We start from the raw sequence: 22,635 nt of genomic DNA on the forward strand, positions 1-22,635 counted from the left end.
CACTAATGATGAAAAATCTGAAAGAGAAATTAAGGAAACACTCCCATTTACCACTGCAACAAAAAGAATAAAATACCTAAAAATAAACCTACCTAAGGAGACAAAAGACCTGTATGAAGAAAACTATAAGACGGTGATGAAAGAAATTAAAGATGATACCAACAGATGGAGAGATATACCATGTTCTTGGATTGGAAGAATCAACATTGTGAAAATGAGTATACTACACAAAGCAATCTACAGTTTCAGTGCAATCCCTATCAAACTACCAATGGTATTTTTCACAGAGCTAGAAATTTCACAATCTGTATGGAAACACAAAAGACCCCGAATAGCCAAAGCAATCTGGAGAAAGAAAAACAGAGCTGGCGGAATCAGGCTGCCTGACTTCAGACTATGCTACAAAGCTACAGTAATCAAGACAGTATGGTACTGGCACAAAATCAGAAATATAGATCAATGGAACAGGATAGAAAGCCCAGAGATAAACCCATGCACCTATGGTCAATTAGTCTATGACAAAGGAGGCAAGGATATACAATGGAGAAAAGACAGTCTCTTCAATAAGTGGTGCTGAGAAAACTGGACAGCTACATGTAAAAGAATGAAATTAGAACACTCCCTAACACCACACACAAAAATAAACTCAAAATGGATTAGAGACCTAAATGCAAGACTGGACACTATCAAACTCTTAGAGAAAAACATAGGAAGAACACTCTTTGACATAAATCACAGCAAGATCTTTTTTGATCCACCTCCTATAGTAATGGAAATAAAAACCAAAAGAAACAAATGGGACCTAATGACACTTAGAAGCTTTTGCACAGCAAAGGAAACCATAAACAAGACAAAAAGACAACCCCCAGAATGGGAGAAAATATTTGCAAATGAATCAATGGACAAAGGATTAAGCTCCAAAATATATAAACAGCTCATGCAGCTCAATATTAAAAAACAAACAACCCAATCCAAAAATGGGCAGAAGACCTAAATAGGCATTTCTCCAAAGAAGATATACAGACTGCCAACAAACACATGAAAGGATGCTCAACATCACTAATCATTAGAGAAATGCAAATCAAAACCACAATGAGGTATCACCACACACTGGTCAGAATGGCCATCATCAAAAAGTCTAGAAACAATAAATGCTGGAGAGGGTGTGGAGAAAAGGGAACCCTCTTGCACTGTTGGTGGGAATGTAAATTGATACAGCCACTATGGAGAACAGTGTGGAGGTTCCTTAAAAAACTAAAAATAGAACTAGCATACGACCCAGCAATCCCACTACTGGGCATATACCTGGAGAAAACCATAATTCAAAAAAGAGTCATGTATCACAAAGTTCATTGCAGCTCTATTTACAATAGCCAGGACATGTAAGCAACCTAAGTGTCCATCATCGGATGAATGGATAAAGAAGATGTGGCACATATATACAATGGAATATTACTCAGCCATAAAAAGAAAGGAAATTGAGTTATTTGTAGTGAAATGGATGGACCTAGAGTCTGTCATACAGAGTGAAGTAAGTCAGAAAGAGAAAAACAAATACTGTATGCTAACACATATATATGGAATCTAAGGGAAAAAAAAAGGTCATGGAGAACCTACGGGCAAGATGGGAATAAAGACACAGACCTACTAGAGAATGGACCTGAGGATATGGGGAGGGGGAAGGGCAATCTGTGACAAAGTGAGAGAGTGGCATGGACATATATATATTACCAAACGTAAAATAGATAGCTAGTGGGAAGCAGCCGCATAGCACAGGGAGATCAGCTCGGTGCTTTGTGACCACCTAGAGGTGTGGGATAGGGAGGGTGGGAGGGGGGGAGATGTAAGAGGGAAGAGATATGGGAACAGATGTATATGTACAACTGATCCACTTTGTTATAAAACAGAAAGTAACACACCATTGTAAAGCAATTATACTCCAATAAAGATGTTAAAAGAAAAAAAAGATGTGGCACATATATACAATGGAATATTACTGAGCCATAAAAAGAAACGAAATTGAGTTATTTGTAGTGAGATGGATGGACCTAGAGTCTGTCATACAGAGTGAAGTGAGACAGAGAAAAACAAATACTGTATGCTAACACATATATATGGAATCTAAAAAAAAAAAAAAAACGGTTCTGAAGAACCTACGGGCAGGACAGGAATAAAGACACAGACGTAGAGAGTCGACTTGAGGACACGGGGAGGGAGAAGGGTAAGCTGCAACGAAGTGAGAGAATGGCATGGACATATATACACTACCATATATAAAATGCATAGCTAGTGGGAAGCAGCCGTATAGTACAGGGAAATCAGCTCTGTGCTTCGTGACCACATAGAGGGGTGGGATATGGAGGGTGGGAGGGAGACACAAGAAGAAGGTGATATGGGGTTATATGTATACGTATAGCTGGTTCACTTTGTGATACGGCAGAAACTAATACACCATTGTAAAGCAATTATACTCCAATAAAGATGTTAAAAAAATTTAACCAAAAAAAAGAGAGACCAAGTAGTAATGTTAAATGTTTGGGATAGATCAAGTACAATAAAGAATGAAAATAAAACGCTGAATTGGCAATATGCTATTGATGGAGATCACTGTTGGTCTTAGCAAGAAAAATTTTAGTAGCAATAGACTGAAGAGTGAAAAAGTAAAAACAAAAGACCAACCAAACTGTCCAGTCATTTGAAAGCACTAAAAGGATATGTAAACCTTTAGCAGTGCTAATCGAGAAGAAAAAGGAATGGGGGGGGGGAATCTCTCAAGAGAATGAAAGGTACGACTAGTTACAACTTGCCAGGGCTAGAGAGAGGAGGGATGGGCAGGCACCGGCTGAGACTGCCCTCAGAAGAAAGGTGATATTATACAGGGCAGAGATGCAGAGAGGAAGATCTTGGATCAGAGGTGAGTGGGGGGAGGAGGCATTCTGGTTCCTTAGACTCTTCTTCGACTTTTTAAGGAATGATGCTTAACCTTGAGTTTGTGGCATTCAGGAAACACACAGCTCTCTTAAGGATATATATGTTTTCACTCTGCACTATCATTCTACTTCAAAAAGTTTTCCTGCATCTTCTCATGATCTATCACTGAAGATGTTTCACTCATCACAGCAAGGTCCTCTGACCATGAAACAGAGCTCGTCAGTTTATTCAGTCTGTTCCGTTATAAGGCATTTCTTATGTCTAGGTTTTTTTTTGTTTGTTTGTTTCAATAAAGACCACAGATTGTAATCATATCCCAGAAATTTGGCTTTTTAGAAAACTTCTGAGGACTCTCATCAAGGCTGTTTTGGTGCCTGGGTGTGGAGTCAATTAGTGGTAGGCTCTCCAGGGGGTAAATGGAAGGGGCAAATGTACGTCAGTTGATTAGCATTGAGAACCAGGTAAATTTTTGTCTCATCCTTGGTTAAAAGAGAAAATGCTACTGCAGCTGATGGGATTCTGTGGCCAGTACTCCATCAATCTGATCTACTCAGTTTTTTAGGGAGGAGCCAGGCCTGATGAGAAATCCAAGAAGGGTCAAGTGAAGGCAGTGTCCAAGGATACGGAAAGTTCTTAGCCTTAAAAACTCCTGACTGAGGGGAGGGACGAGGTGATAATTAATAGCACGCTAGTCTCCAGGCTTGGCAAATAAGCACTCTTCATTTAAGATTGCCTGGACACCTGGGAAACAGTTCTTGGGCTATATATGACTATCGTAAAGTCAACACAGTCACACAATTGGTGTGGTGGCCCACTAGCCTGAGGCCTTGAGAGATGCAATATTAGGGAAGTAAGAGATTGAGGAAGGAGAAGATGCACAATGTGACATGTTCAATCTCACAAAGTTTCATTCAACAATTATTAAATATTAGGAACTGAACATACAAAAAAAGAAAAACTCTTTCCTCTGTTTTCTCATTCATTAATTCAACTGTTTGCTATAATGAGTACACATATCTTCTTTTAATGGACTTGTGCACCACAGCTATGGGTGCACACAGTTGGTATAAGGTATAAGGCCATGAACAAGACACATATGATTGAATACAATAAAGTAACAGGTAGAGTATTGGAATTGTCAATTTAGGTCTCTCAGAGGTCAGCATGGATGAGAGTCCATAAAAGCTCTGAAGGTACCTAATTTAGTTTCCGCATGGGATGCGGCAGGAGGCAGAGAAGGCTTCCTGAAGGACATAACTCATGATATTTGAACGATGAACAGAAGTTAGTAAAGCACAGTACTGAGGAGGATGGAATGTGGAGCAGGAAAACTTTGTCAGATGTCACTTCCTTAATCCTGTGGTCCACTGAGTTAAGAATACCATCAGGCTCTCCTAACACCATAGCTGGGAACAAGTCTTACAAGATTGCATCCTTTTACATCATTTTATATATTAACAGGAAAGCAGTCTCATCTGTGATGCTGAGGCCACCCTACAACCATACAATGGAACCCCCTGCCACCTTGTCCTGGTGGGTATTCCAGGTTTGCAATCTTCACATCTTTGGCTGGTTATCTAACTTAACATCATGTATACCATAGCCCTGTTAGAAAACACCCTCATAGTGACTGTAATTTGGATGGATTCCACTCTACAAGAGCCCATGTACTGCTCCCTGTATATTCTGGCTGCTGTGGACATTGTTATGGCCTCCTTGGTAGTGCCCAAGATGGTGAGCATTTTCTCCTTAGGAGACAGCTTCATCAGCTTTAATGCTTGTTTCACTCAGATATATTTTGTCCATGCAGCCACAGCTGTGGAGACAGGGCTGCTACTGGCCATGGCTTTTTGCTATGTGGCCATCTGTAAGCCCCTACACTACAAGAGGATTCTCACACCTCAAGTGATACTGGGAATGAGTGTGATCATCACCATCAGAGCTATCATATTCATGACTCCACTGAGTTGGATGGTGAGTCATCTGCCTTTCTGTGGCTCCAGTGTGGTTCTCCATTCCTACTGTGAGCACATAGCTGTGGCCAAGTTGGCATATGCTGACCCCATGCCCAGTAGTCTCTACAGCTTGATTGGTTCCATTACTGTGAAAACCCACAGAACCTCCATTACTGTGGGTTCTGATGTGGCCTTTATCGCTGCCTCCCATAACTTGATTCTTCAGGCAGTATTTGGTCTCTCCGCAAAGAATGCTCAGTTGAAAACATTAAGCACATGCGGCTCCCATGTCAGGGTTATGGCTCTGTACTACCTACCTGGGATGGCATCCATCTATGTGGCCTGGCTAGGGAAGGACATAGTGCCTTTGCACATCCAGGTGCTGTTAACTGACTTGTACCTGATCATCCCACCAACCTCAAACCCCATCATCTATGGCCTGAGAACCAAACAAATAAGGGAGCGAACATGGAGCTTGCTGACGCGCTGCCTCTTTAACCACTCCAACCTGGGTTCATGAACACAAAGTCTATTCAGACCTTGAGCATTCCAGCCAAGTTCAAAGATGCCTGAGAGGTCTGTGGAGCTGGTTTGGTTCACCTGGTACCACAGAAGTTCTAAGATGACGCTGTAAAGGGTAACTTTGCCTAACTTTTCAATTTTTAGCAAGGATATAAATGAAATAATTTTCTGACAATGCGTTTTATGGTTTCAATTAACTAGTATCTGAATCAGAGGTAAGTTTGGGAAGAGAATATAGATTTGGGATTTTCCCTTCCTGACCTACACTTCCAACTTAGTATCCTACCAGTCCCTCTGCAGAAGAAACCAACTGTTAGGTACCCGTATACCTGACTGATTTTCTCACAACTGTTCATCTCCTTATGTTATTATATGGAAGCAACTGTTAATATATGTGACCCTGACCTCTGGCCCATTGATGAATCCACTCAACTTGGGTCATGTGCTCACACCTGGACCAGAGTCTGTCTCCAGTCAAAATGGATCCCAGTTTATCTGAGGAGATACAAACTTGGGGTCACTGATGGTGGCCATTTTCCAACACACGAACTTGGAAAGAGAAATCTGTTCCACAGCAAGAGAAACTGATTAGCAAAATGGGATGAAGAAACTGAGTCTCTGGTTCCAATTCATTTTGAACACCTAGGTACACCCCTGTCATTACGTTCTGTAAGATATACCTCTATAGCCTTTTAATATCCCCACTATTGTTAAGCTAGTTGTAATCAGTATACTTAATCACCAGCTTTCTGTTTCTAAGCAACAGAAGCTAAAGCAACGTGAGTTTGGTTTTGACATCTCTTTGCTTCTTAGTCCTGCCTGTGTAACTTAACTGTAAGATACAAAATAGAGGGATCAAATATAACACAGGTCTTTCTTCTTTTGGACGTCTCTAAGGAGGTATGCTCTGGGATAAAAAGTTAATACAGAACAATAATAATAATGAAGTTGAAATATCACCACTCTTTCCAGGTCATCAGATAATTCATTGGTTTTTGTTTTTATTTTTCCCCTTTCAGAAAGTCTTAAACTGAATAATCAGTATATGTTAAAAGAAAGAGATTTCATATGTAAGAGATACATATATTTGACTCCGGTATATTTGAAAATCTTAAGATAATTTCCCAGTAAGTGTTGACGGCAAGTTATTGTATTTGAGTCTTAATATCTCCTTTCTACTGATGAGGAAACAACACTAATTCATAGAGGATACTGAAGATAAAATAATGAATGGAAAGCACATAAAACAATACCTGAATTAATGTATATACTTTAAAAATATACCCAGTAAATTTCTAATTCCATAATTTTAAAGGGTAGCCCTAGGCACTATTGAAACTGTATTCCTGCGTAGATCAGCATTCATGTAGAGGGATCTCACGCTTAACAACTTAGCATCCATACTCTTTGCTAATATTGATATTAACCTACCTAGAATGTATTCTACTTCTGAATATCAGAGAAGTAGGAATCTACCTCTCAAAATCAGATAACCATGCACTGAGTTCCCAAAGAGTAGAAAAAAGAAACTCTCCTTCCCTTGCAACCCCGTAACATAAAACCAAATCAAGATCGTGAGATGGTTAAGCATATTTGATAAGATTTCCATTTAGTCACACTATTCTTTCTCTACAAGCAACCCAATGATTTGGCTATGCCCATTTAATCGAGTTATTAGACGCATTAAAGCATCTGATGGAAAGTGGCAAAGGGATAGTCCAGCCTGCATTCAAAACAGAAATTTCTTTTCGGCATTTCAATCAGAAGCCTGCCCTGCCAGCTTTGTGTTTCATTCACGCCAGTACTCACTGAAACTAGCTGAGACCCACCGTTGGTACTCAAATATTGAACTTCATACTTCCCAAAGTGGACTGGTTCCCTGCCATGGCTGCCCCAAACAGAAAAACCTGCGCTTCTCCCAATATATTCAGATACGACCCCTGCCCAGCACGTGAAGCAACATGTGCTCATTTAACTAGAGCCTGGGAGCAACAGTAGACTCTGTGTTAGGATTCTTGAGGTTACAGCCAATCTTGGAAAAAAGAGAGATTGGATTTCCTGTGGGGAGTTGCTACCCCAAGGTTTGCCCGCTGTATCCACCTTTTGCAGGACCCAAGCGTTTTACCCTTTGAATAGCCTTTCCCCTCAAGGCTCAGGCATTGCACCCCTTGGTTTCTCTGCCAGCAAAACAAGGATGGGCAAAGTTCACCCCTGCCTTGTAATGAATTATCACACCAAGTTGGAGGTACAACCCTAGGCATTCCAGGGAGCGGTGCAGGCACTCTGCCCTCCACATGGCTACCTGCCTTGTCCCCTTCAGGACCACTTTTGTAATTAGCCATCAAATCAGTTTCTGAACAGGACTGTAATTAAATAACATCCAGTCTTTCATGCCCCTATGAGGCAAGAAGATCTTATTTTCGTTTTGACTCTAGGTATATGAATGAAAGCTCCCTCACTTAAATATTTAGACACACACACACACACACACACACACACAATGCTAGACTTGGGCTACAATGGTGAAGCAGACAAATAAGGTTCTTGTTCTTAGAAAGGAAGTGTAAGCAACTACCCTAGAGAAAAGGATTTTCATACACTTAAGACCTTTTATCTTTTTGCCTGGTCTTAAAAATCAGACATTATGATAACACATAATATATTTAACCTTGTAATTCTTTTAACAAGTAATCACAGCACCCAAATCAGCTTATAAATGTAAAAACAAAAACAAATTAGAAAAAAAAAAAACCCAAAGAGCACATTACAAATAATGCCATTCCACTCCTTAATTCATTCTAGGTTTGAATGAATTTATCACCTAATAATTCTCTTTTTTAGGAACCTTCCAAGATTTGGCCTAATAAAACCACAGAAAAGAACACTGATGCAGTTCCTAGACTCTCTATTAAGTTTCCATGGACACAGCTGGAAGCACTTCCTAAAGATCTATTTCTCAAGTCTATACACACTTCTCCAGGGAGTCCCCCTGCCCTGCCCCGCTCCCCTACACACACAAAGATATATGGTCCCTCTAATGGAGGTCTGTTCAACCCCTTGCCAATACCAGGTCTGTGACTTACCAGTTCATTTCTCTCCAGGCAGATGATAGCAAGTTCTCCCCTTCTACTGCTAATGCTCAGGGAGCACCTTGGAAGCATGGTGGGAAGAATGAGTTTATTTCTCCACTTTGGCCTGTTTCACCTCCTTCATATGTGAACAACCAACACAATTAAGGTAGAAAGACAATTTTTGCTATTCTTTATTACAGGAATGATTTTGCTTCTGCCTGTACCTAACCTAGTATCTACTTTGCTGCCCAATCCTAACTCAAGTCACTACTTTCAAGCTTAAACTACATCAGAGGTTGTGTTACACAGCATCACAGTGACAATACATAATGTATATATCGTAGCCCCACACAACAGGCAAAACCCATAGTTCTCATATGCTTGCTTTACAGTTTGTTTCCAGCACAATCATTCCCATATCACACTTTTAAGACTGGTAATGAATTATTTTCGTCACACACAACAATCACTCTGAAGGGCCAACAGACCAGATATAGTCTTAATTCCCTTTCATTATCATATATGGCTTTTTCTGCCTAGTCCTATTCTTCCTCCCCACACTTCCCTCCTGCTTTATTCCTTCTGTCACAGATTTAGGGAAGAGAAAGGCAGAATATTTACCAGAACCATGAAGATTCCCTTGGTGACAAAGATCCAAACTTTAGCCCAAAGAGCTTGTGGGTGAGCCTTCCTTTCAGTGCATTTGTTTTTACATGTCTTTGTATTATTTCCATTCTCTACCCTAATGTCACAGTCCCTGTTCTAACCCAAAGACAAACAAATATAATAGACGCTCAATATATTACTGTGGCCCAGAGTTGGCCAGGGCATGGGTATCTTTTGGTCTAAAAGGACAGGACTGTCAGGAGAGGCCCTAAGAAGCTAAGGCAGTGCTGCAAAGATGCTGTAAAAAGGTGAGATGGGAAGGTTGCCACCACAGGCAAAATCCATGGCTTGCCTTCCCTGTCCCTGAGAAAGGAACAAAAGTACGGGATGGAACTGAGATCTTCACAACAATCCTGCGAGGTAGGAGAGTATGCAGTTACTATACCCATTTTCCCATTGAGGACACTTAAAATCTTTCAAACACTGGGGTGTTTCAGACCTGAATGTAATGAATGTTATGCAGACACGTGACCTGAGAAGTGAGTTTGTCAGTCTGGTTTCATTTGAATGTGAGAAATACTTTATAATCTATACACTCTTCTTTCCATCACCTTTGTTAGAAATAACTGACTGCACTAAGGCCATTTCAGTCTCTTCATCCAGGAAGTGAAAATAGAAACAAGGCGCACAGGTTTTCCGATTCTGACATTTAGAGAAAAGGGCAGGACCAGGACACAGGTCTCATTACAGTCTGAGATTAGTGACTTGCCCAGCTTGTGCTCAGAGAGGAGATGGCCACTGGGGTGGTCTGGGCAATTGGTGATGCATTTCTCTAGCTGGGAGGTCAGAGAGCTGGGGTGAAATATGGGTGCTCAGAGGCACCTCAGTACACCTCAGGTGAAGCATCCTCCTGCTGCTATCAGCACAGCAACCAGCTCTGGACACAGACAGTATTCTTCTGGCTTGTCGGTAAACCTGACCCAATGGGTTTCCTGAAGATCGGATCTAATTCATCACCCTCACTGAATTATGGCACTGACAGGGATGGGGAAGAGGGGCGTGACCTGCAGAAAGCACTATCCTGGTCCTTAGAGCCGCTGTGATCCTCACCAAAAGCCTTGTCATACTTCCCGCGGGGGTGTGATGCTCCTTTTGCCGAGCCTCAGCTTTTTAACATGAGTGGTTTAGTGGGAGACTGGCCCAGTAGCGACACACCACTGGGTCAGGCAGAGGAATCCCTGGGTTCCAGGCTCAGCTCAGTTCCAGGGGACACTCATCAGGGGCAGGGTCCTCCAAGACCCCTGCGGGCCAGGCGACATTCCAAGGCCTCTGGCTAAAATGGTGGCTCTCTTAGTCGTCCCCGTCCAGGGAGCAGATGGCCAGGGGAGCGGTGTTGTTGGCTCCGATGCTGTAGCAAGGACTGAAATAGGGCAGGAGGCGCCCAGGGAAGGGATAGTGGGGGAAAGTGAAAATGTGGGAGCCGCTGTCAGTCACGTTGTAGAAGGAGATATCATGGGCCTCGTAATCCAGGAAGACTCCCACCCGGCGGGGAGGGACGGGCAAGGACAGGAGTGGGTATTCGTCGGTGCCTGCCCGGTACTCATCGCCCTTCCTCAGCCTGATCACCCAGAATCCGTAGTGGGGGGATAAATAGACCACCTCCTTCCGGTCTACATTTTCCTTACACACTCCCAGGCCCCACTCAGACCTGTCTCCCACCTCCACCTCCCAGTAGTGCCGACCCGAGGAGATGCACTGACTGCCCAGGACGATATTGTAGCGGTAAAATCTCTCAGGATTGTCGGGCAGCTTCTGCTTGGTGTCTCCATAGCGCACGCATTTTCTGTCCTCAGACACGATGAGGCGAGAATAAGCAGTGTCTGGATCCAGCCGCACATCCGCTAGGGAAAAAGATCCTGGTTGGTACCCTGACACAGAGCGAGGGGGCCTGGGCGAGGTCTCTGTGATAGATACAGCCAGCGATTTCCTCAGTGACGGGCGGGCGATGGGCATCCAGAGGGCACTGAGCCATTTCATTTCTCCGGGAGGGGTCCCGCCCCCCGCTCATCACAATCCCGCCGAGCATTCATTACCTGCATACGTCTTCAGGATCTCTCTGAGCCCCAGCACACGGCAGTCCGTCTTCAGCTCCAGCGAGACTGGTTCTGGTCTCTGCAGGCTCCAAGACTTGCTCCTGGTAGAGAGGGGTAGGCCTTGGGGCCAGAAGTCCTGGCTCTGCCACACAGGCCTTCCCTTAGTACAGGGAAGGGGGCTTGGCCAGGGACGGGGTCAGCGAGGTGCCCCTCCCCAGCAATACCAGGCGGAGCAGAGATGTGATGATTATTTGACTGAGCTGAACGGCTTGTGGCACAGAGAGAATATTCACATACCTAGGCCATGGGAAGGGTTAGGTGTGAATCTGACATTGGGAGAGGAAGAGGTGTACTGCAGAGGAGAAGGGGTCATATGCAGACTCAGAGCACCGATGCTACTGGAGACAGCTGCAGTCTTCTCCCCTCCTTGAGTCATCTACTTGAAACCATACATTTTATAGCTCTACCTGAAACTCTTATTGGTAATGCTTGAAATGAATTTGGCCAAGCACAAAGAAGAAAAAAGAAAGATGCTGAAAGCTTCCTTAGCCAATACAATGGAAGGGGCAGAAGATTACGGACCAGCACCCACTTTTCTGTAGGTACTTGGTCTACGTTCCTTCCCCACTTCTGGCTCTGGCCAGGACCCACTTTCTCTTACAGGGCTGTCGAGGGGCTCCAGAGATGGAGACATACCTGTTTAAGACTTCCTGAATACCCTAGAAGGAGAAAAAGATATGAAGCACGTGAGTATGCCCCATTCCTTGGAGGGACCAGACAGACACAGAGCTGTAGGAGGGAGTTTCTCCGAGGGAAGGGGAAGGCAGAGAGCAAAGCTGGAGAGAAGGCGTGTAGAGGGAGCAGGGGAGAAGCCTACAGGAGGCAGGCAGGGCAGGCTGAGCCCTGGCTTCACTGGCCAACTTCGGGCTCCATCTCAACTCTCTGGCCAGAGGGAGGGACGGGTATGATGTGAGGGCCGCCTAGACAATGTCCGTCTAGAAGGCCACAAGGTCATCCACCCAACCAGGGGTAGGGGAACAGCTGGCATTAGCAGTGGGTATACGGAATCCATGTCTGGTAGGCTGAGTGCTGACAGGTCCCACTGAAGACGAGGTTCCCCCCTCTCCTACAGTCCCAGGCCACCCTCAGCTCTTGCTCAGTCTTCCCAGGAAAGCCTGCCCCTCACCTGCAGCATCCAGCGGACAGGCCTCTGAGACCTTTCTTCCAGCTCTGCGATCATCCTCCACAGGACCCGGCTCTGCTGGATGAGTGCGTTGTGACTCACCCCCAGTTTCTGTGTGGTCTCCCCTTCCTCCTGCTCCAGGCTGGCCAGAGCGGCGGCGGCCTCTACTTCCAGCCGCCGACCTGGTGGCTGTTTTTTCTTTAGTAATCGCCGGTACTTCTCAAACTCCCATATGATGCTCTGCTTTCGGGTTTCCACCTGTATCTGTAGAGCCAAGATCAGAAATCAGCATGGATACTGGTCGTGTAAGGGCCACCCAGGATTGAGGACGCTGGTATGTGCACACACACACACACTCTGGAATGTCCTGGTACCAACTGTGTGCCAGGCACTGCAGAGGCACAGACAAAGGATACGATTTTTCCTAACTTCCTGTTCCCACAGCTCCAGTACATGCTCCTCAGTCCCTATTACTAACTCTTGTTGACCCCAGGAGGGCCCAGGATATTACCTTTGCACTATATATTCCAGACTATTTTCCATTTTCAGAATAATATATTCTATTTATAGAATAACGACCAGGCAGTGTAACAACTACACTGTCAGATGATTTTGCTTCTTACTGGTATTGTATCAATTCTATATGCTGTTTTAGACTGATTCAGTGTTACCTTCCGTCGATCACAAGTTCTGATAGTTTGATAGCTGTGGGCCTTGGGTTTATTTCTGAAGTGATTTTCCACTATTTTAATAACTTAACTTTTAGTAAATATGCTTTAGCTGAGGAAAGAGAAACAGAAACTATGCTTTACTAAGCATTATACAAGTCATACCTCTGTGAGCTAAAGCACATGTGAGGTGTGTACTTTTCCTTTCTCACATATGAGGAGAGCCCAGAAGTTATCTCTACATCACATTCAAGAAACTGGAAGTGAGTGGTCCCAAGGCCAGCTGAAGGCCACACACCTAGTAGAGAAAGCGGGCATGAGGACCCCAGGCTCTCTGACCTCAAACCCCACATTCTGCCTCACAGAGATGAGGAAGGTACCATGGGCCAGCTTCAGGACAACACAGGGACCACACAGACTCCTTTCCCCAGGGGGCAACTTGCCTTCCAGTTTGCAGTTCGTTTCCTCTCACCAACTTCCAGCTTCCAGGCCTCTTCTTGCTCTTTCCTCAGATGTTCCAAAGCCTCATGGAGTTTCCACTGAAAGAGACAAAAACGTCATGAGGACACCTCGGGCAGCCTGGGTGGATAGCCAGGCTTCCTAGCATTGGTAGGTGATGGGAAAACAAGCATCTCTCAGGGGGTGGGCCAGAATGCATGCTGGGAGAAAAAGGGAACACCACAGAGGGAGCAGATTTCTGCCCAGATTACATCCAAGGTCTCTCAATCTGAGAATCATTTCAACTCCCACAGTCTCTTTCTGTAAAGCAGAAGAAAAGGTCCATTTCCAACGTGGCCAGAAAACTATCTTGGACTTTTCCTATCCATGCCTCTTTTTATCCTTATCTGTTTTGTTATCCTACAGCCTCCTAAACCTTGTTATTCAAAGTGTGGTCCACGTGTGTCAGCAGCATCAACATCACCTGGGAGCTTGTTAGCAACGCAGGATCTTGGGCTTTACCCCAGACCTCCTGAATTTTAGCAAGACCCTTGTGTGGTTCATATGCACCCTAAAGGTAAGAAGTACCATCCTACACTCTAATGCAAGAGATGACTACTGGGAAGCATAAAGTAATCTCATAATAATATGGACCATTTTATTAAAGATGTACCAACAAAACTGAGGCTTAGAGAGTGACCTATGCAAAGTCACTCAGCTAGTAAATGGTTGGGCTGGGATTTAACCCAGCTCTTTAACTCTTATGCCTATGGTATACTGCCTCCTTATTCTAATACTTGCAAAAAAAATACTTTTAATTTTTCAGAAATTCTTTTTGCATAGGAAAACAGCTAATTCAGGGGATTCATCTTACAATTTTACCTTCTAATCTCAACTTCAAGAAAGAGAATTAAGACCAGTACAGGATCAATGGATCAAAGAATCATTGGGATAGTGATTCCAATAAAGATATGTCAGCATGGACATCTAAGGAAAATATAAGAAGTTAGAAGTTGATAGGATAGCTATAAAAAAGGAGCAGTGGGTGTCAGAGATGGCTCCCCCTATCGCCCCCAATAAATAGAAAGTAAGGAGAAGAGAAGGAACAGTGGCTGAAGAGTAAGAAGGCCTTTGATCTTCCTTTAACTAACTAAAGTCAGAAGGGACCCTACAACATTAGATTAGACAATCTCACTCAATTCTCAATGACTCAGCCATGGTCCCTTCTAGCTCTAAAACCAATGATCATGATCTCAAATTTCTAAACCTTTGTTTTGTCTATAAAATGAGGAGTTTAAAGTGACTCACCTGATGTTCAATGATTATCTGTGGCATTGCTAGGAGGAGTTTGCATGTTCTGATTGGTACAGCCTTGACCACCTCATCCAAGGCACCCAGAACCCCAGCTAGACCAAAATGGTCTCCCTCAAATTCTTAGTAAGGAAAGCAAGTTTGGGTTAGGCATTAAAACTGTTGGGACTGGGATGACGTGTGGAAGTGGGAAAGAAGGAAGTCAAAGGAGGTCATAAACCTAAGAAGAGGTACAGCTCACTATATCAGGTCCCCAGGATCTGGGGGCACAAGAAGCCAAAGGAATCAGCTCTCATTTTGTCTCTGGGGCCCCTGGTCAAGTTCTTGATCTAGAGATAGCCAAGTAAAGGGCAGGGGAGAGACTGGGGGGAGCTGGCCTTCATCTCCCACCTTATAATCCCAGGCGACATCCTCCATGGGCACGACACTGTGGGCCTCATGCTCGGGGGACCGGCCACAGGCCTCGCACACGATCAGGCCATCCTCTTTGCAGAACATCTTTAGCTGCTCCTCGTGGGTCTCGCACACGTCGCCCTTCAGCCCCATTCCTGGATGCAGCCCTAGCCGTCGGACTTTTTCTACAACATTGGCCAGCTGCCAATTAGGCCGCAGGTTCCTTGGCTGGACGGGAGCCCGGCAGAGGGGACACGAGTAACCCCAGTTCTGGGATTCTCCTGGGACCTCCCAGAGTCCAGAGAGACAGTTGTGGCAGAAGCTGTGGCCACAGTCGATGCTCACGGGCTCTTTCAGGAAGGTCATGCAGATGGGACAGGCCACTTCTTCTACAACGGCTTCCACCAATGCTGCGGGATCCATGGCTCCTGTCACACCCTCCTCAGAATATGAATAAAACCAGGCGGAGCCACTGAAGGCTGAGAAGAAGGAAAGAAACCCAAATAAGGGATAAAAGAGCAGAAGAGCAGAGGGATAGGTAAAAGGGATAAGTAGTGACTGAAAAAAATAACTTCCTCTTTCGGATCCTTTATGAACCCTGTTTAATAACCTCTGGCCTTCCCAACTGAATCCACTGGGTCACGTTTCTCACGCCACAGAAGGGACATCTGGGGATGCCCGAGTGTTGGGATGCTGGGAATTCTGTTTCCATTCACCTGGTCATCTCTGACCCTCCTGTGGGTTCGCTCGCCAGCCCATTCTCACTCCACATCCATCACGCTCTCGAAATCAGCACTGTTTCTCTTGAACTTCGTGTGGTTTCACTATCCAAAATAAGGCCAGAAATACCCACCTTCCTCACTCTCTAGGATGTTTCTATGTACGTCAAGGTGCAGAAAAGGTAATATGCCAGAAGCCCATGGCCTATATGCTCAATTTGTTTTCTTGTGTTGCACACTGAAGTGTAAGGTATAAGGGAACCAGCAACTCTCCCCACCTCCTGTAAACCTCTGCCCACTTCTCCAGCACTAACAACCGCTAAGATGCCAAGACACTCTCCTCAGTGATACATTAGAAGCAGATATGGACAAACAGCCCTTGGAAGATAAAAACAAAGGTCATCTGCTGATAATTAAACCCATATTGATGAATCCACTACTCCAGCAAGAAACCTGAGATTTCTGCTAGGGCCATATGTGGGCACAGAACTTGAATGGCCAATGGCAGGCTCTTGGTACAGTTGACAATGTTTATTTGTTCACCGTGCAAGTTTGTGTTACCAGTTAGTCTATAAAGGGAAAAGCCCTGATGGTCTTAGTCATCATTGTATCCTTAGGACCTAAAAAGTGCCTGTCATGCAGTTATTGCTGAATAAACATTTGCTGAAGGAATAAATGAGCTAGACACAGAAAACAGTTCTAAAACCCAAAATGCTTTTATAATTAAGTTAGGGAGTCGAGAGCATATTATACATTAATAATAAAAGCGAGCACTCTTTGAGTACACTATACGCCAGGCACTCTTCTGAGCATTTTACATGGATTGGCTCAATGTATTTCAAAACCCTAAATAGAAACCATTATTCTACTCTCCCCTCATTTAACAGATGCTTGGTCCTGGGCTCTGCCTTTCTATCTTGGGCAAAGTACTTAACCTCTCCAGCTTCAAAGTAAAATAAAAATTCAAGAGGAGAGAGAAATCACTGTGGTTTAATGGTAGTCCTGTGAGGTTTCCTGAAGGAAGTGGGGCAGTAAGTAAATTTTGCAGAACTGTCTGTTACAGGCCATCAAGAGGTCCTGCCTTCTCACTGGCCTCCCTGTCTCTTGCTTTTCCTCCTCCCACTGTCACTACCAAACTGTAGGACCAATATCCTAAAACCTTGTTTTACTAAATCACTAACCTACTGAAGAGCCTATCCTGGTTCCCCAGCCCTCAGTCCAACAAGAAGCTCTCTCTTCACCCTGAAACAGCCCAGTCAAGCAAAAGGAGGAACTTCCACATTTTCTCACAGACCCCATGTCCATTCATTCCACCCACTTGGATTCCTGCTGTCCTCCCAGCTTGAAATGACTTCTCCAAATTCCTGCTCTTAATGTCATTTGACACATATGTGTTTATTGTCTTACTTCCCACAGTAGAAGTTTCATGAGGATACTGACATACTCTAATTTGTTCACGACCATATCCCTAAGGCCAGAAACAGTGCTCAAATATTTTTGAATACACGAGTATTATATGTAAATGTTAAGGTCTAGCTGATAGGCTGGATATGGAAGAAATGTCAATTTCCTCATCTACCACGGAGGGGCCCCAAGAACTACTACCTAAGGCTGACACAACAGAGGCTGATATCTATGATTTAAAGCTACAGAGATTAACAAAGAATTGAAAATAGCTACTGAAAAACTGAGAAGATGGTGGAGAAGGGAAGTGAGGTAAAGAAATATCAAAATGATAAGTCAAGAAATGCGATGGAAGCACTTTAGATCTAGTAGGGTCATAAAAAGCTCTAAACATGAAAAAGTTAAATGTGGTGGCCTCCGCAAAAAAGGATTTAGGGGCGGGCACCTATTGCCTTATTGTTTTGTTTTCATGATAGACAGATTACTTTGACAAAACTTTAATTATTAAACATTTAATTGCTTCAACCGTGCATTTGGCACAGTGGGAAGCCTTCTAGGAAAGACATTTGCGGGGGGGGGGGGGGGGAGGCGGGGAAGAGGCTCGAGAGGGGGGGCCAAAGTGGGAAGTGAGAAGGCGGTGACCTCCGGGGTTCGGGAGGAGAGAGGGGGAGGGTAACCTCCGGGCCACAGGACGCCGGGCAGGGCCCGAGGGTCCCGGGCGGGTGGGGGCAGAGTAAGGCTGACGGCCTGCAGGACCTCTGAAGAGGCACAACTGTCTACCCACCTCCCTTCTCAGCCGGGAGTAGCGCCCCGAGGCTGAAACCAAAAGTGGAGACGCCCGCTTGGTTCCCACGGCCGAGTGTCCGCAGCATCCAAACCGGCTGGCCCAGCCAGCCCGGCACTTACCGCCGGCTCTGAGACCAAGGCCTCAACAGCACCCAGCTCCTTGGTCTCTCCTGCAGGATTCCGAGGCCCCGCCCACAGGGCCGGAGCCAATGAGCTCGCCGGCGGCATCTTTGTGGGAGCAGCCAATCACAGACAGGGAACAGGACAACCCTAGCCAATCGGAGGAGGGGACAGGGCCCCGCACACCTCTTGGCCTGACGGCGTATTTTCTCTTCTTTTAGGTTTTTCTGGCCTCTTCCCCCACTCAGAGCCCTTTAAACTGTAAGAAGGCCCAGGAGTCAGTCGAGGACGGGTCGAAGGGCTGAGGCCCTTGGATGAGGCCCCTCGGGCCATGCAGTAAGCAGAGGCCTAGCTGGCCCTCGGCTCAAAGAACCCCTTGCGCCTCACGCTTCCGCTGTGGATGACTAGTGGCTCTTCAGGGCGAACCTTGTTCCTTTCGGGTCGTAGCCCCGGACCTAATGCTGTTTCTTTGCCAGTTTTCCACGTTAAACTCAGCAGCCTATGAGATCAGCCATGTCTGATTCTGAGACCCAATTTAGTGCGGGGCTGGGCACTGATAATGCAGTGGACTCTGCACTTTCCTGCAAGATGAGCGACCTCTCCTGGCTCCAGGCTGCAGATGGTGGTTTCTCATAAAAAACCCTGGGTTTTCTTGGCAAGCTCTTATCCTTCAGTACTTAAGCAGTCAGTCTCTCATCACTATTGCCACATCCCCCCCTTCAGAGTTAGAAGCAGATGGTGGGAACTGGCGGAGGAGAAGTGGAATTCCTCGTCTGAAACTGCTATACAAATTGGAAAAAAATTTTAAACGAGCGGTGTTCGTCCCTCGCCTAAACATACAGACATGTGCACACACAAAGTCATACTTAAGGCAGTGATTTCGGTTTTTCTTTGTAGTCTCTGCACCTTGTCCTTTTCCTGATACTTCAGTGTTTACTGAATAAGCAAATAAAGGCACATCCTGCCTGTGTGGAAAATAACCAGGAAATCCTCCAACTGAAGCCCAGTTCCAAATGATTTTCTTGTTGGGACTGATACTCTGGCTCTTCATGCCAATGTCAGGGCTCAGGCCATGGTTGAAATTCTGAAGGGTGAGGCCCAGAAAATTCCTGAAACAAATGGGACCATGAGCAAAAAAAGAAGAAAAGAGGTAGCTGAGGTCTGAGCTGTACCCTGTGTCTCACCTGGATCTGTAGGCATGGCTGCCTAACAGAGTAGTAAATGGATTAATCGGAACAAGCCACTTTAAACATTTATTGAGCATTCGCTTTTTGCACTTTGTGCTGGGTGCTGGAATTACAACCATAGGCCACAGACTGTTTAAGGAACTCAAAATCGAGTTAGTTGTACAGTGGGCCCTTAAATATTGCAGGGGCCAACTGTACAGTCAAAAATATGCATATAACTTTTGACTCCCCCAAACCTTAACTGCTAGTAGCCTACAGTTGGCCTGAAGTCTTACCAATAACATAAAACAGTCGATTAATACATATTTTGTTTGTATTATATGCTTATAATAAAGTAAACTAAAGAAAGTAAGAAAATTATAAGGAAGAGAAAATGCATTTACTATACTGTACTATATCAACATCATAACTTTACATCTTCTGTTTACAAAATGAATCATCAGTCTATCAGTACATACATCAATATTGTCTTATACAAAACACTGTAGATGTTATAGATATTATTAACACTAGACATAAAAAATGAAAAGATAATGTGAAAAAGAAATTAATATTTGTAGTTATAATAATTCATGCATTGATAACAAAGAAGCAGCAATATGATTGCTTTGTGGTAGCCTAGTATAATTGATATGATTGCTTCACCATAGCCTAGCCTATACACTAATGAAGGAATCATTATAAAATTTTTATGGCTTACAGTATTATAGTCATATTAATAATATAGTATTGGAAACACTTTCATTTTTTAAAAAGCAACTTAAATGTGATGATAGGCTGATATACAACTTCTCCCTTTATGAGACAGACAGGTATATTGTATGATAATGTAATTCTTTGAAAGCAAAGTTGTAAATCAGTAAGAAAATTAACACATTAATTTTATATTAAATATCACTCACCTTATGCCTATGTAAGGATAGACTAGTATCTACATATAATTTATGCATTCATGACATACCTAACTTTTTCTTACTTTTTCAATATTTCCAGGCTACATGGTTCATCTGTGAGATTTTTCAAATTGTTGCAAATCTCCAAAACATTTTCTGATATATTTATTGAAAAACATTTGCATATAAGTGGACCCACACAATTCAAACCTGTGTTGTTCAAGGGTCGATCGCACTTCTCTGGAGCTTCTGTGAAGTTAAAGCAGTTAAAGGGGAGATCTTTTTCATTTGTAACTTGGCAATTTGTCCATAACTAAGATTGACTCTCAAGGGCCCTGGCAAAAGGGCACCTCAGTATTCCTGGGGGCAGGGGTTTGTGTTCCTGAGGAGAAAGCTGGATAGAGCACTTTTGAAGATAGATCAGTGCAGTGCACAAGCACAGCAGCTCTTCTTCCTGGCCTCCATCAGGGTGCTTTGTTTGCTGTGAGAGGCAGACAGCTGTGTCCAGGTGAGGCTCTGTCTTGGATATAGCCCATGACTGTAACTACAGATTCCAACCCTCTGCCTGAATCCAAGATGGACCAGGACAACAAGTTGAGTGGCTAACTGTGGGATGAGCTCTATCTGTGCTAAGGGAGAGGAGTGGCAGAGAATGGAGTCCCAGCTTCCCATGGTGATAACCTGCTTGATAATACACACTTTATTGACTTCCTTTCCTTCCATTTCTCACTTCTCAACACTCCTAATATTTCATCCTGGGATCACCTCCCAGATAAGCTACTTGAAATCAGATCCATGTTTCCAGTTTGTTTCTGGGACACCCACACTAAGACAAGTCAGATTATTTGCTAAGACAATTCTTAAATAATTTCTCCATGTTATCATAGTAATTATGAAAGTGTGATATTGGTGCAGGGTACCACTGGGCCAATGAATAGAAAAAAAAAAGCCCAGAAGCACACCCGTTCATATATGGCCAGTTGTTCTATGACAAAGGTAGTACTATAGAGCAATGAGGAAAGAAGGATATTTTTAATAAATGGTACTGGAGACACCAAATATCCATATGGAAAAGAATGAAACATGAACCCTAACCTCATATCACTCACATATGGATTGTAGATATAACTATAAAAGACAAAGCAATTAAACTTCCCAAAGTAATTTAAAAGAATATTTTCATGACCTCAGGTAGAGATTGATTCCTTAATGCCAGCAAATTCATCCATGAATATTTATCGAGTGCCTGCTATGTAACAGGCACTCTTTCAAGTGATCGAAATATATCAGTGAACAAAACAGAAAAATGCTTTTGTGGAGCTTACATGCTAGCTGGTATATTTTGGCATTACTTTGTAGGCATATCTGTCTAGATGCATACAGGATAGTTTATTTTTTATTGGAATTCAGAAATTTCATCTGAAATTAAGTATACATCTTTTATTTTATGAATGAGTGAGCATGTTATATCTTAAGACAGGTTTTGGGCTTTTGGAAATTTTCTCCTAGTTATTTCCTTGATTGTTGATTTTACTCCATCTGCTCCATCCCCTCCTTCCTTTCCTTCTGGAATGCCTGTATTTTCCCCTCCATGTCTCTTACTTTTTCTTGCCCAAGTCTGTATATTTGCTGAAAAAGCAAAGATTTGTGCGTGGCCAACTCAAGAGATTCTCCTAGAATGTTGTGCAGAAAGACAAAGGATACTCTGTTTCTATTCAGTGATTTGGTTTTGTTGTTGTTATTGTTGTGTTTTACACCTTAGGGATTAAGGGATTCAAGAAAATACTCCTATCTCTTCCCACTCTTGGTTAAGAACCAACCAAGATTTCCCCATAAAATTTGCACACTCTGTTTTATTGTTATTATTTCAAATAATTCTTATTTTCTTGCACATTGCTTTTATTCAGTAGCAATCTGTTCATGTTTTAACACAACAGGATTTTCTCAGCTCTCACTGATGCTATGGATTTTTTTTTCTAAATTCTCCCAGTTCTGCTGGGCATTTGATCTCTTTTCTCATATTTGTTCCCTTTCTTCAAGCTCTGATATTTTCCACATTACTTGCTTCCTTTGTTTGCTCATGGTTATGAGAGATGATTTGATAAGTCACTGTTCCTAGCTGATGCAGGTTCTCATGGAGTTCTGCCTCCTCAGTGAACATTAGATTGGGCGTCATCTTAGGAAGGTTATAAGGAACGGCACAGGTCAGCTGGCCAGCCCATACTCTTAAGTAAGGTAAGACCCATGGAGACATGAGGCAGAGCTCTTTCCACAGGGGCCAAATACTGGAGGCTCCGAAGTGAGGGTCTCTCAGCATGGTTTCATGAAATCTTTCCTTCAAGGTAGGTTAGTTGC

General features: G+C 43.8%; 2 protein-coding genes across 4 annotated transcripts; one reads left to right on the forward strand and one right to left on the reverse strand.

Annotated features, from left to right (window-relative positions):
• Positions 1-4,347: 4,347 nt before the first annotated feature.
• On the forward strand, positions 4,348-5,406 carry LOC114886384 (olfactory receptor 52I2-like). The gene is given in 2 exon segments (XM_029206813.1): positions 4,348-4,454; positions 4,457-5,406. Coding segments are annotated over 2 exon segments (993 nt in total). The 5' UTR covers positions 4,348-4,411.
• A 2,707-nt stretch (positions 5,407-8,113) lies between these two features.
• TRIM68 (tripartite motif containing 68) lies at positions 8,114-18,263 on the reverse strand. 3 transcript variants are annotated; one of them, XM_029209216.1, is made up of 8 exons: positions 18,079-18,211; positions 15,169-15,650; positions 13,473-13,568; positions 12,365-12,625; positions 11,875-11,897; positions 11,179-11,279; positions 10,846-10,986; positions 8,114-10,505 (listed from the first exon to the last, which is right to left on the reverse strand). In XM_029209216.1, exons 1-8 carry the CDS (start codon positions 18,164-18,166, stop codon positions 10,342-10,344), a joined length of 1,356 nt encoding a protein of 451 aa, XP_029065049.1. In that variant the 5' UTR covers positions 18,167-18,211; the 3' UTR covers positions 8,114-10,341. The 3 variants fall into 3 exon arrangements, with proteins under 3 accessions (XP_029065049.1, XP_029065048.1, XP_029065047.1); XM_029209215.1 differs by having other exon boundaries at positions 8,653-10,986; positions 18,201-18,263; XM_029209214.1 differs by having other exon boundaries at positions 8,653-10,986.
• Positions 18,264-22,635: the final 4,372 nt, after the last annotated feature.

Source organism: Monodon monoceros, unplaced genomic scaffold, assembly GCF_005190385.1.
Source record: "Monodon monoceros isolate NGI ecotype Baffin Bay Population unplaced genomic scaffold, NGI_Narwhal_1 Super_Scaffold_7, whole genome shotgun sequence".
Classification (NCBI taxonomy): Eukaryota; Metazoa; Chordata; class Mammalia; order Artiodactyla; family Monodontidae; genus Monodon; species Monodon monoceros.

Coding starts and splice junctions, on each gene's coding strand:
- TRIM68 (XM_029209214.1), bottom strand. CDS start 18,166: ATGCTGCGGACACTCGGCCGTGGGAACCAAGCGGGCGTCTCCACTTTT. Junction 12,626..13,472: donor AACGAACTGCAAACTGGAAG/GCAAGTTGCCCC, acceptor TTGGCTCTACAG/ATACAGGTGGAAACCCGAAA. Junction 11,898..12,364: donor CTGTCCGCTGGATGCTGCAG/GTGAGGGGCAGG, acceptor TTCTCCTTCTAG/GGTATTCAGGAAGTCTTAAA.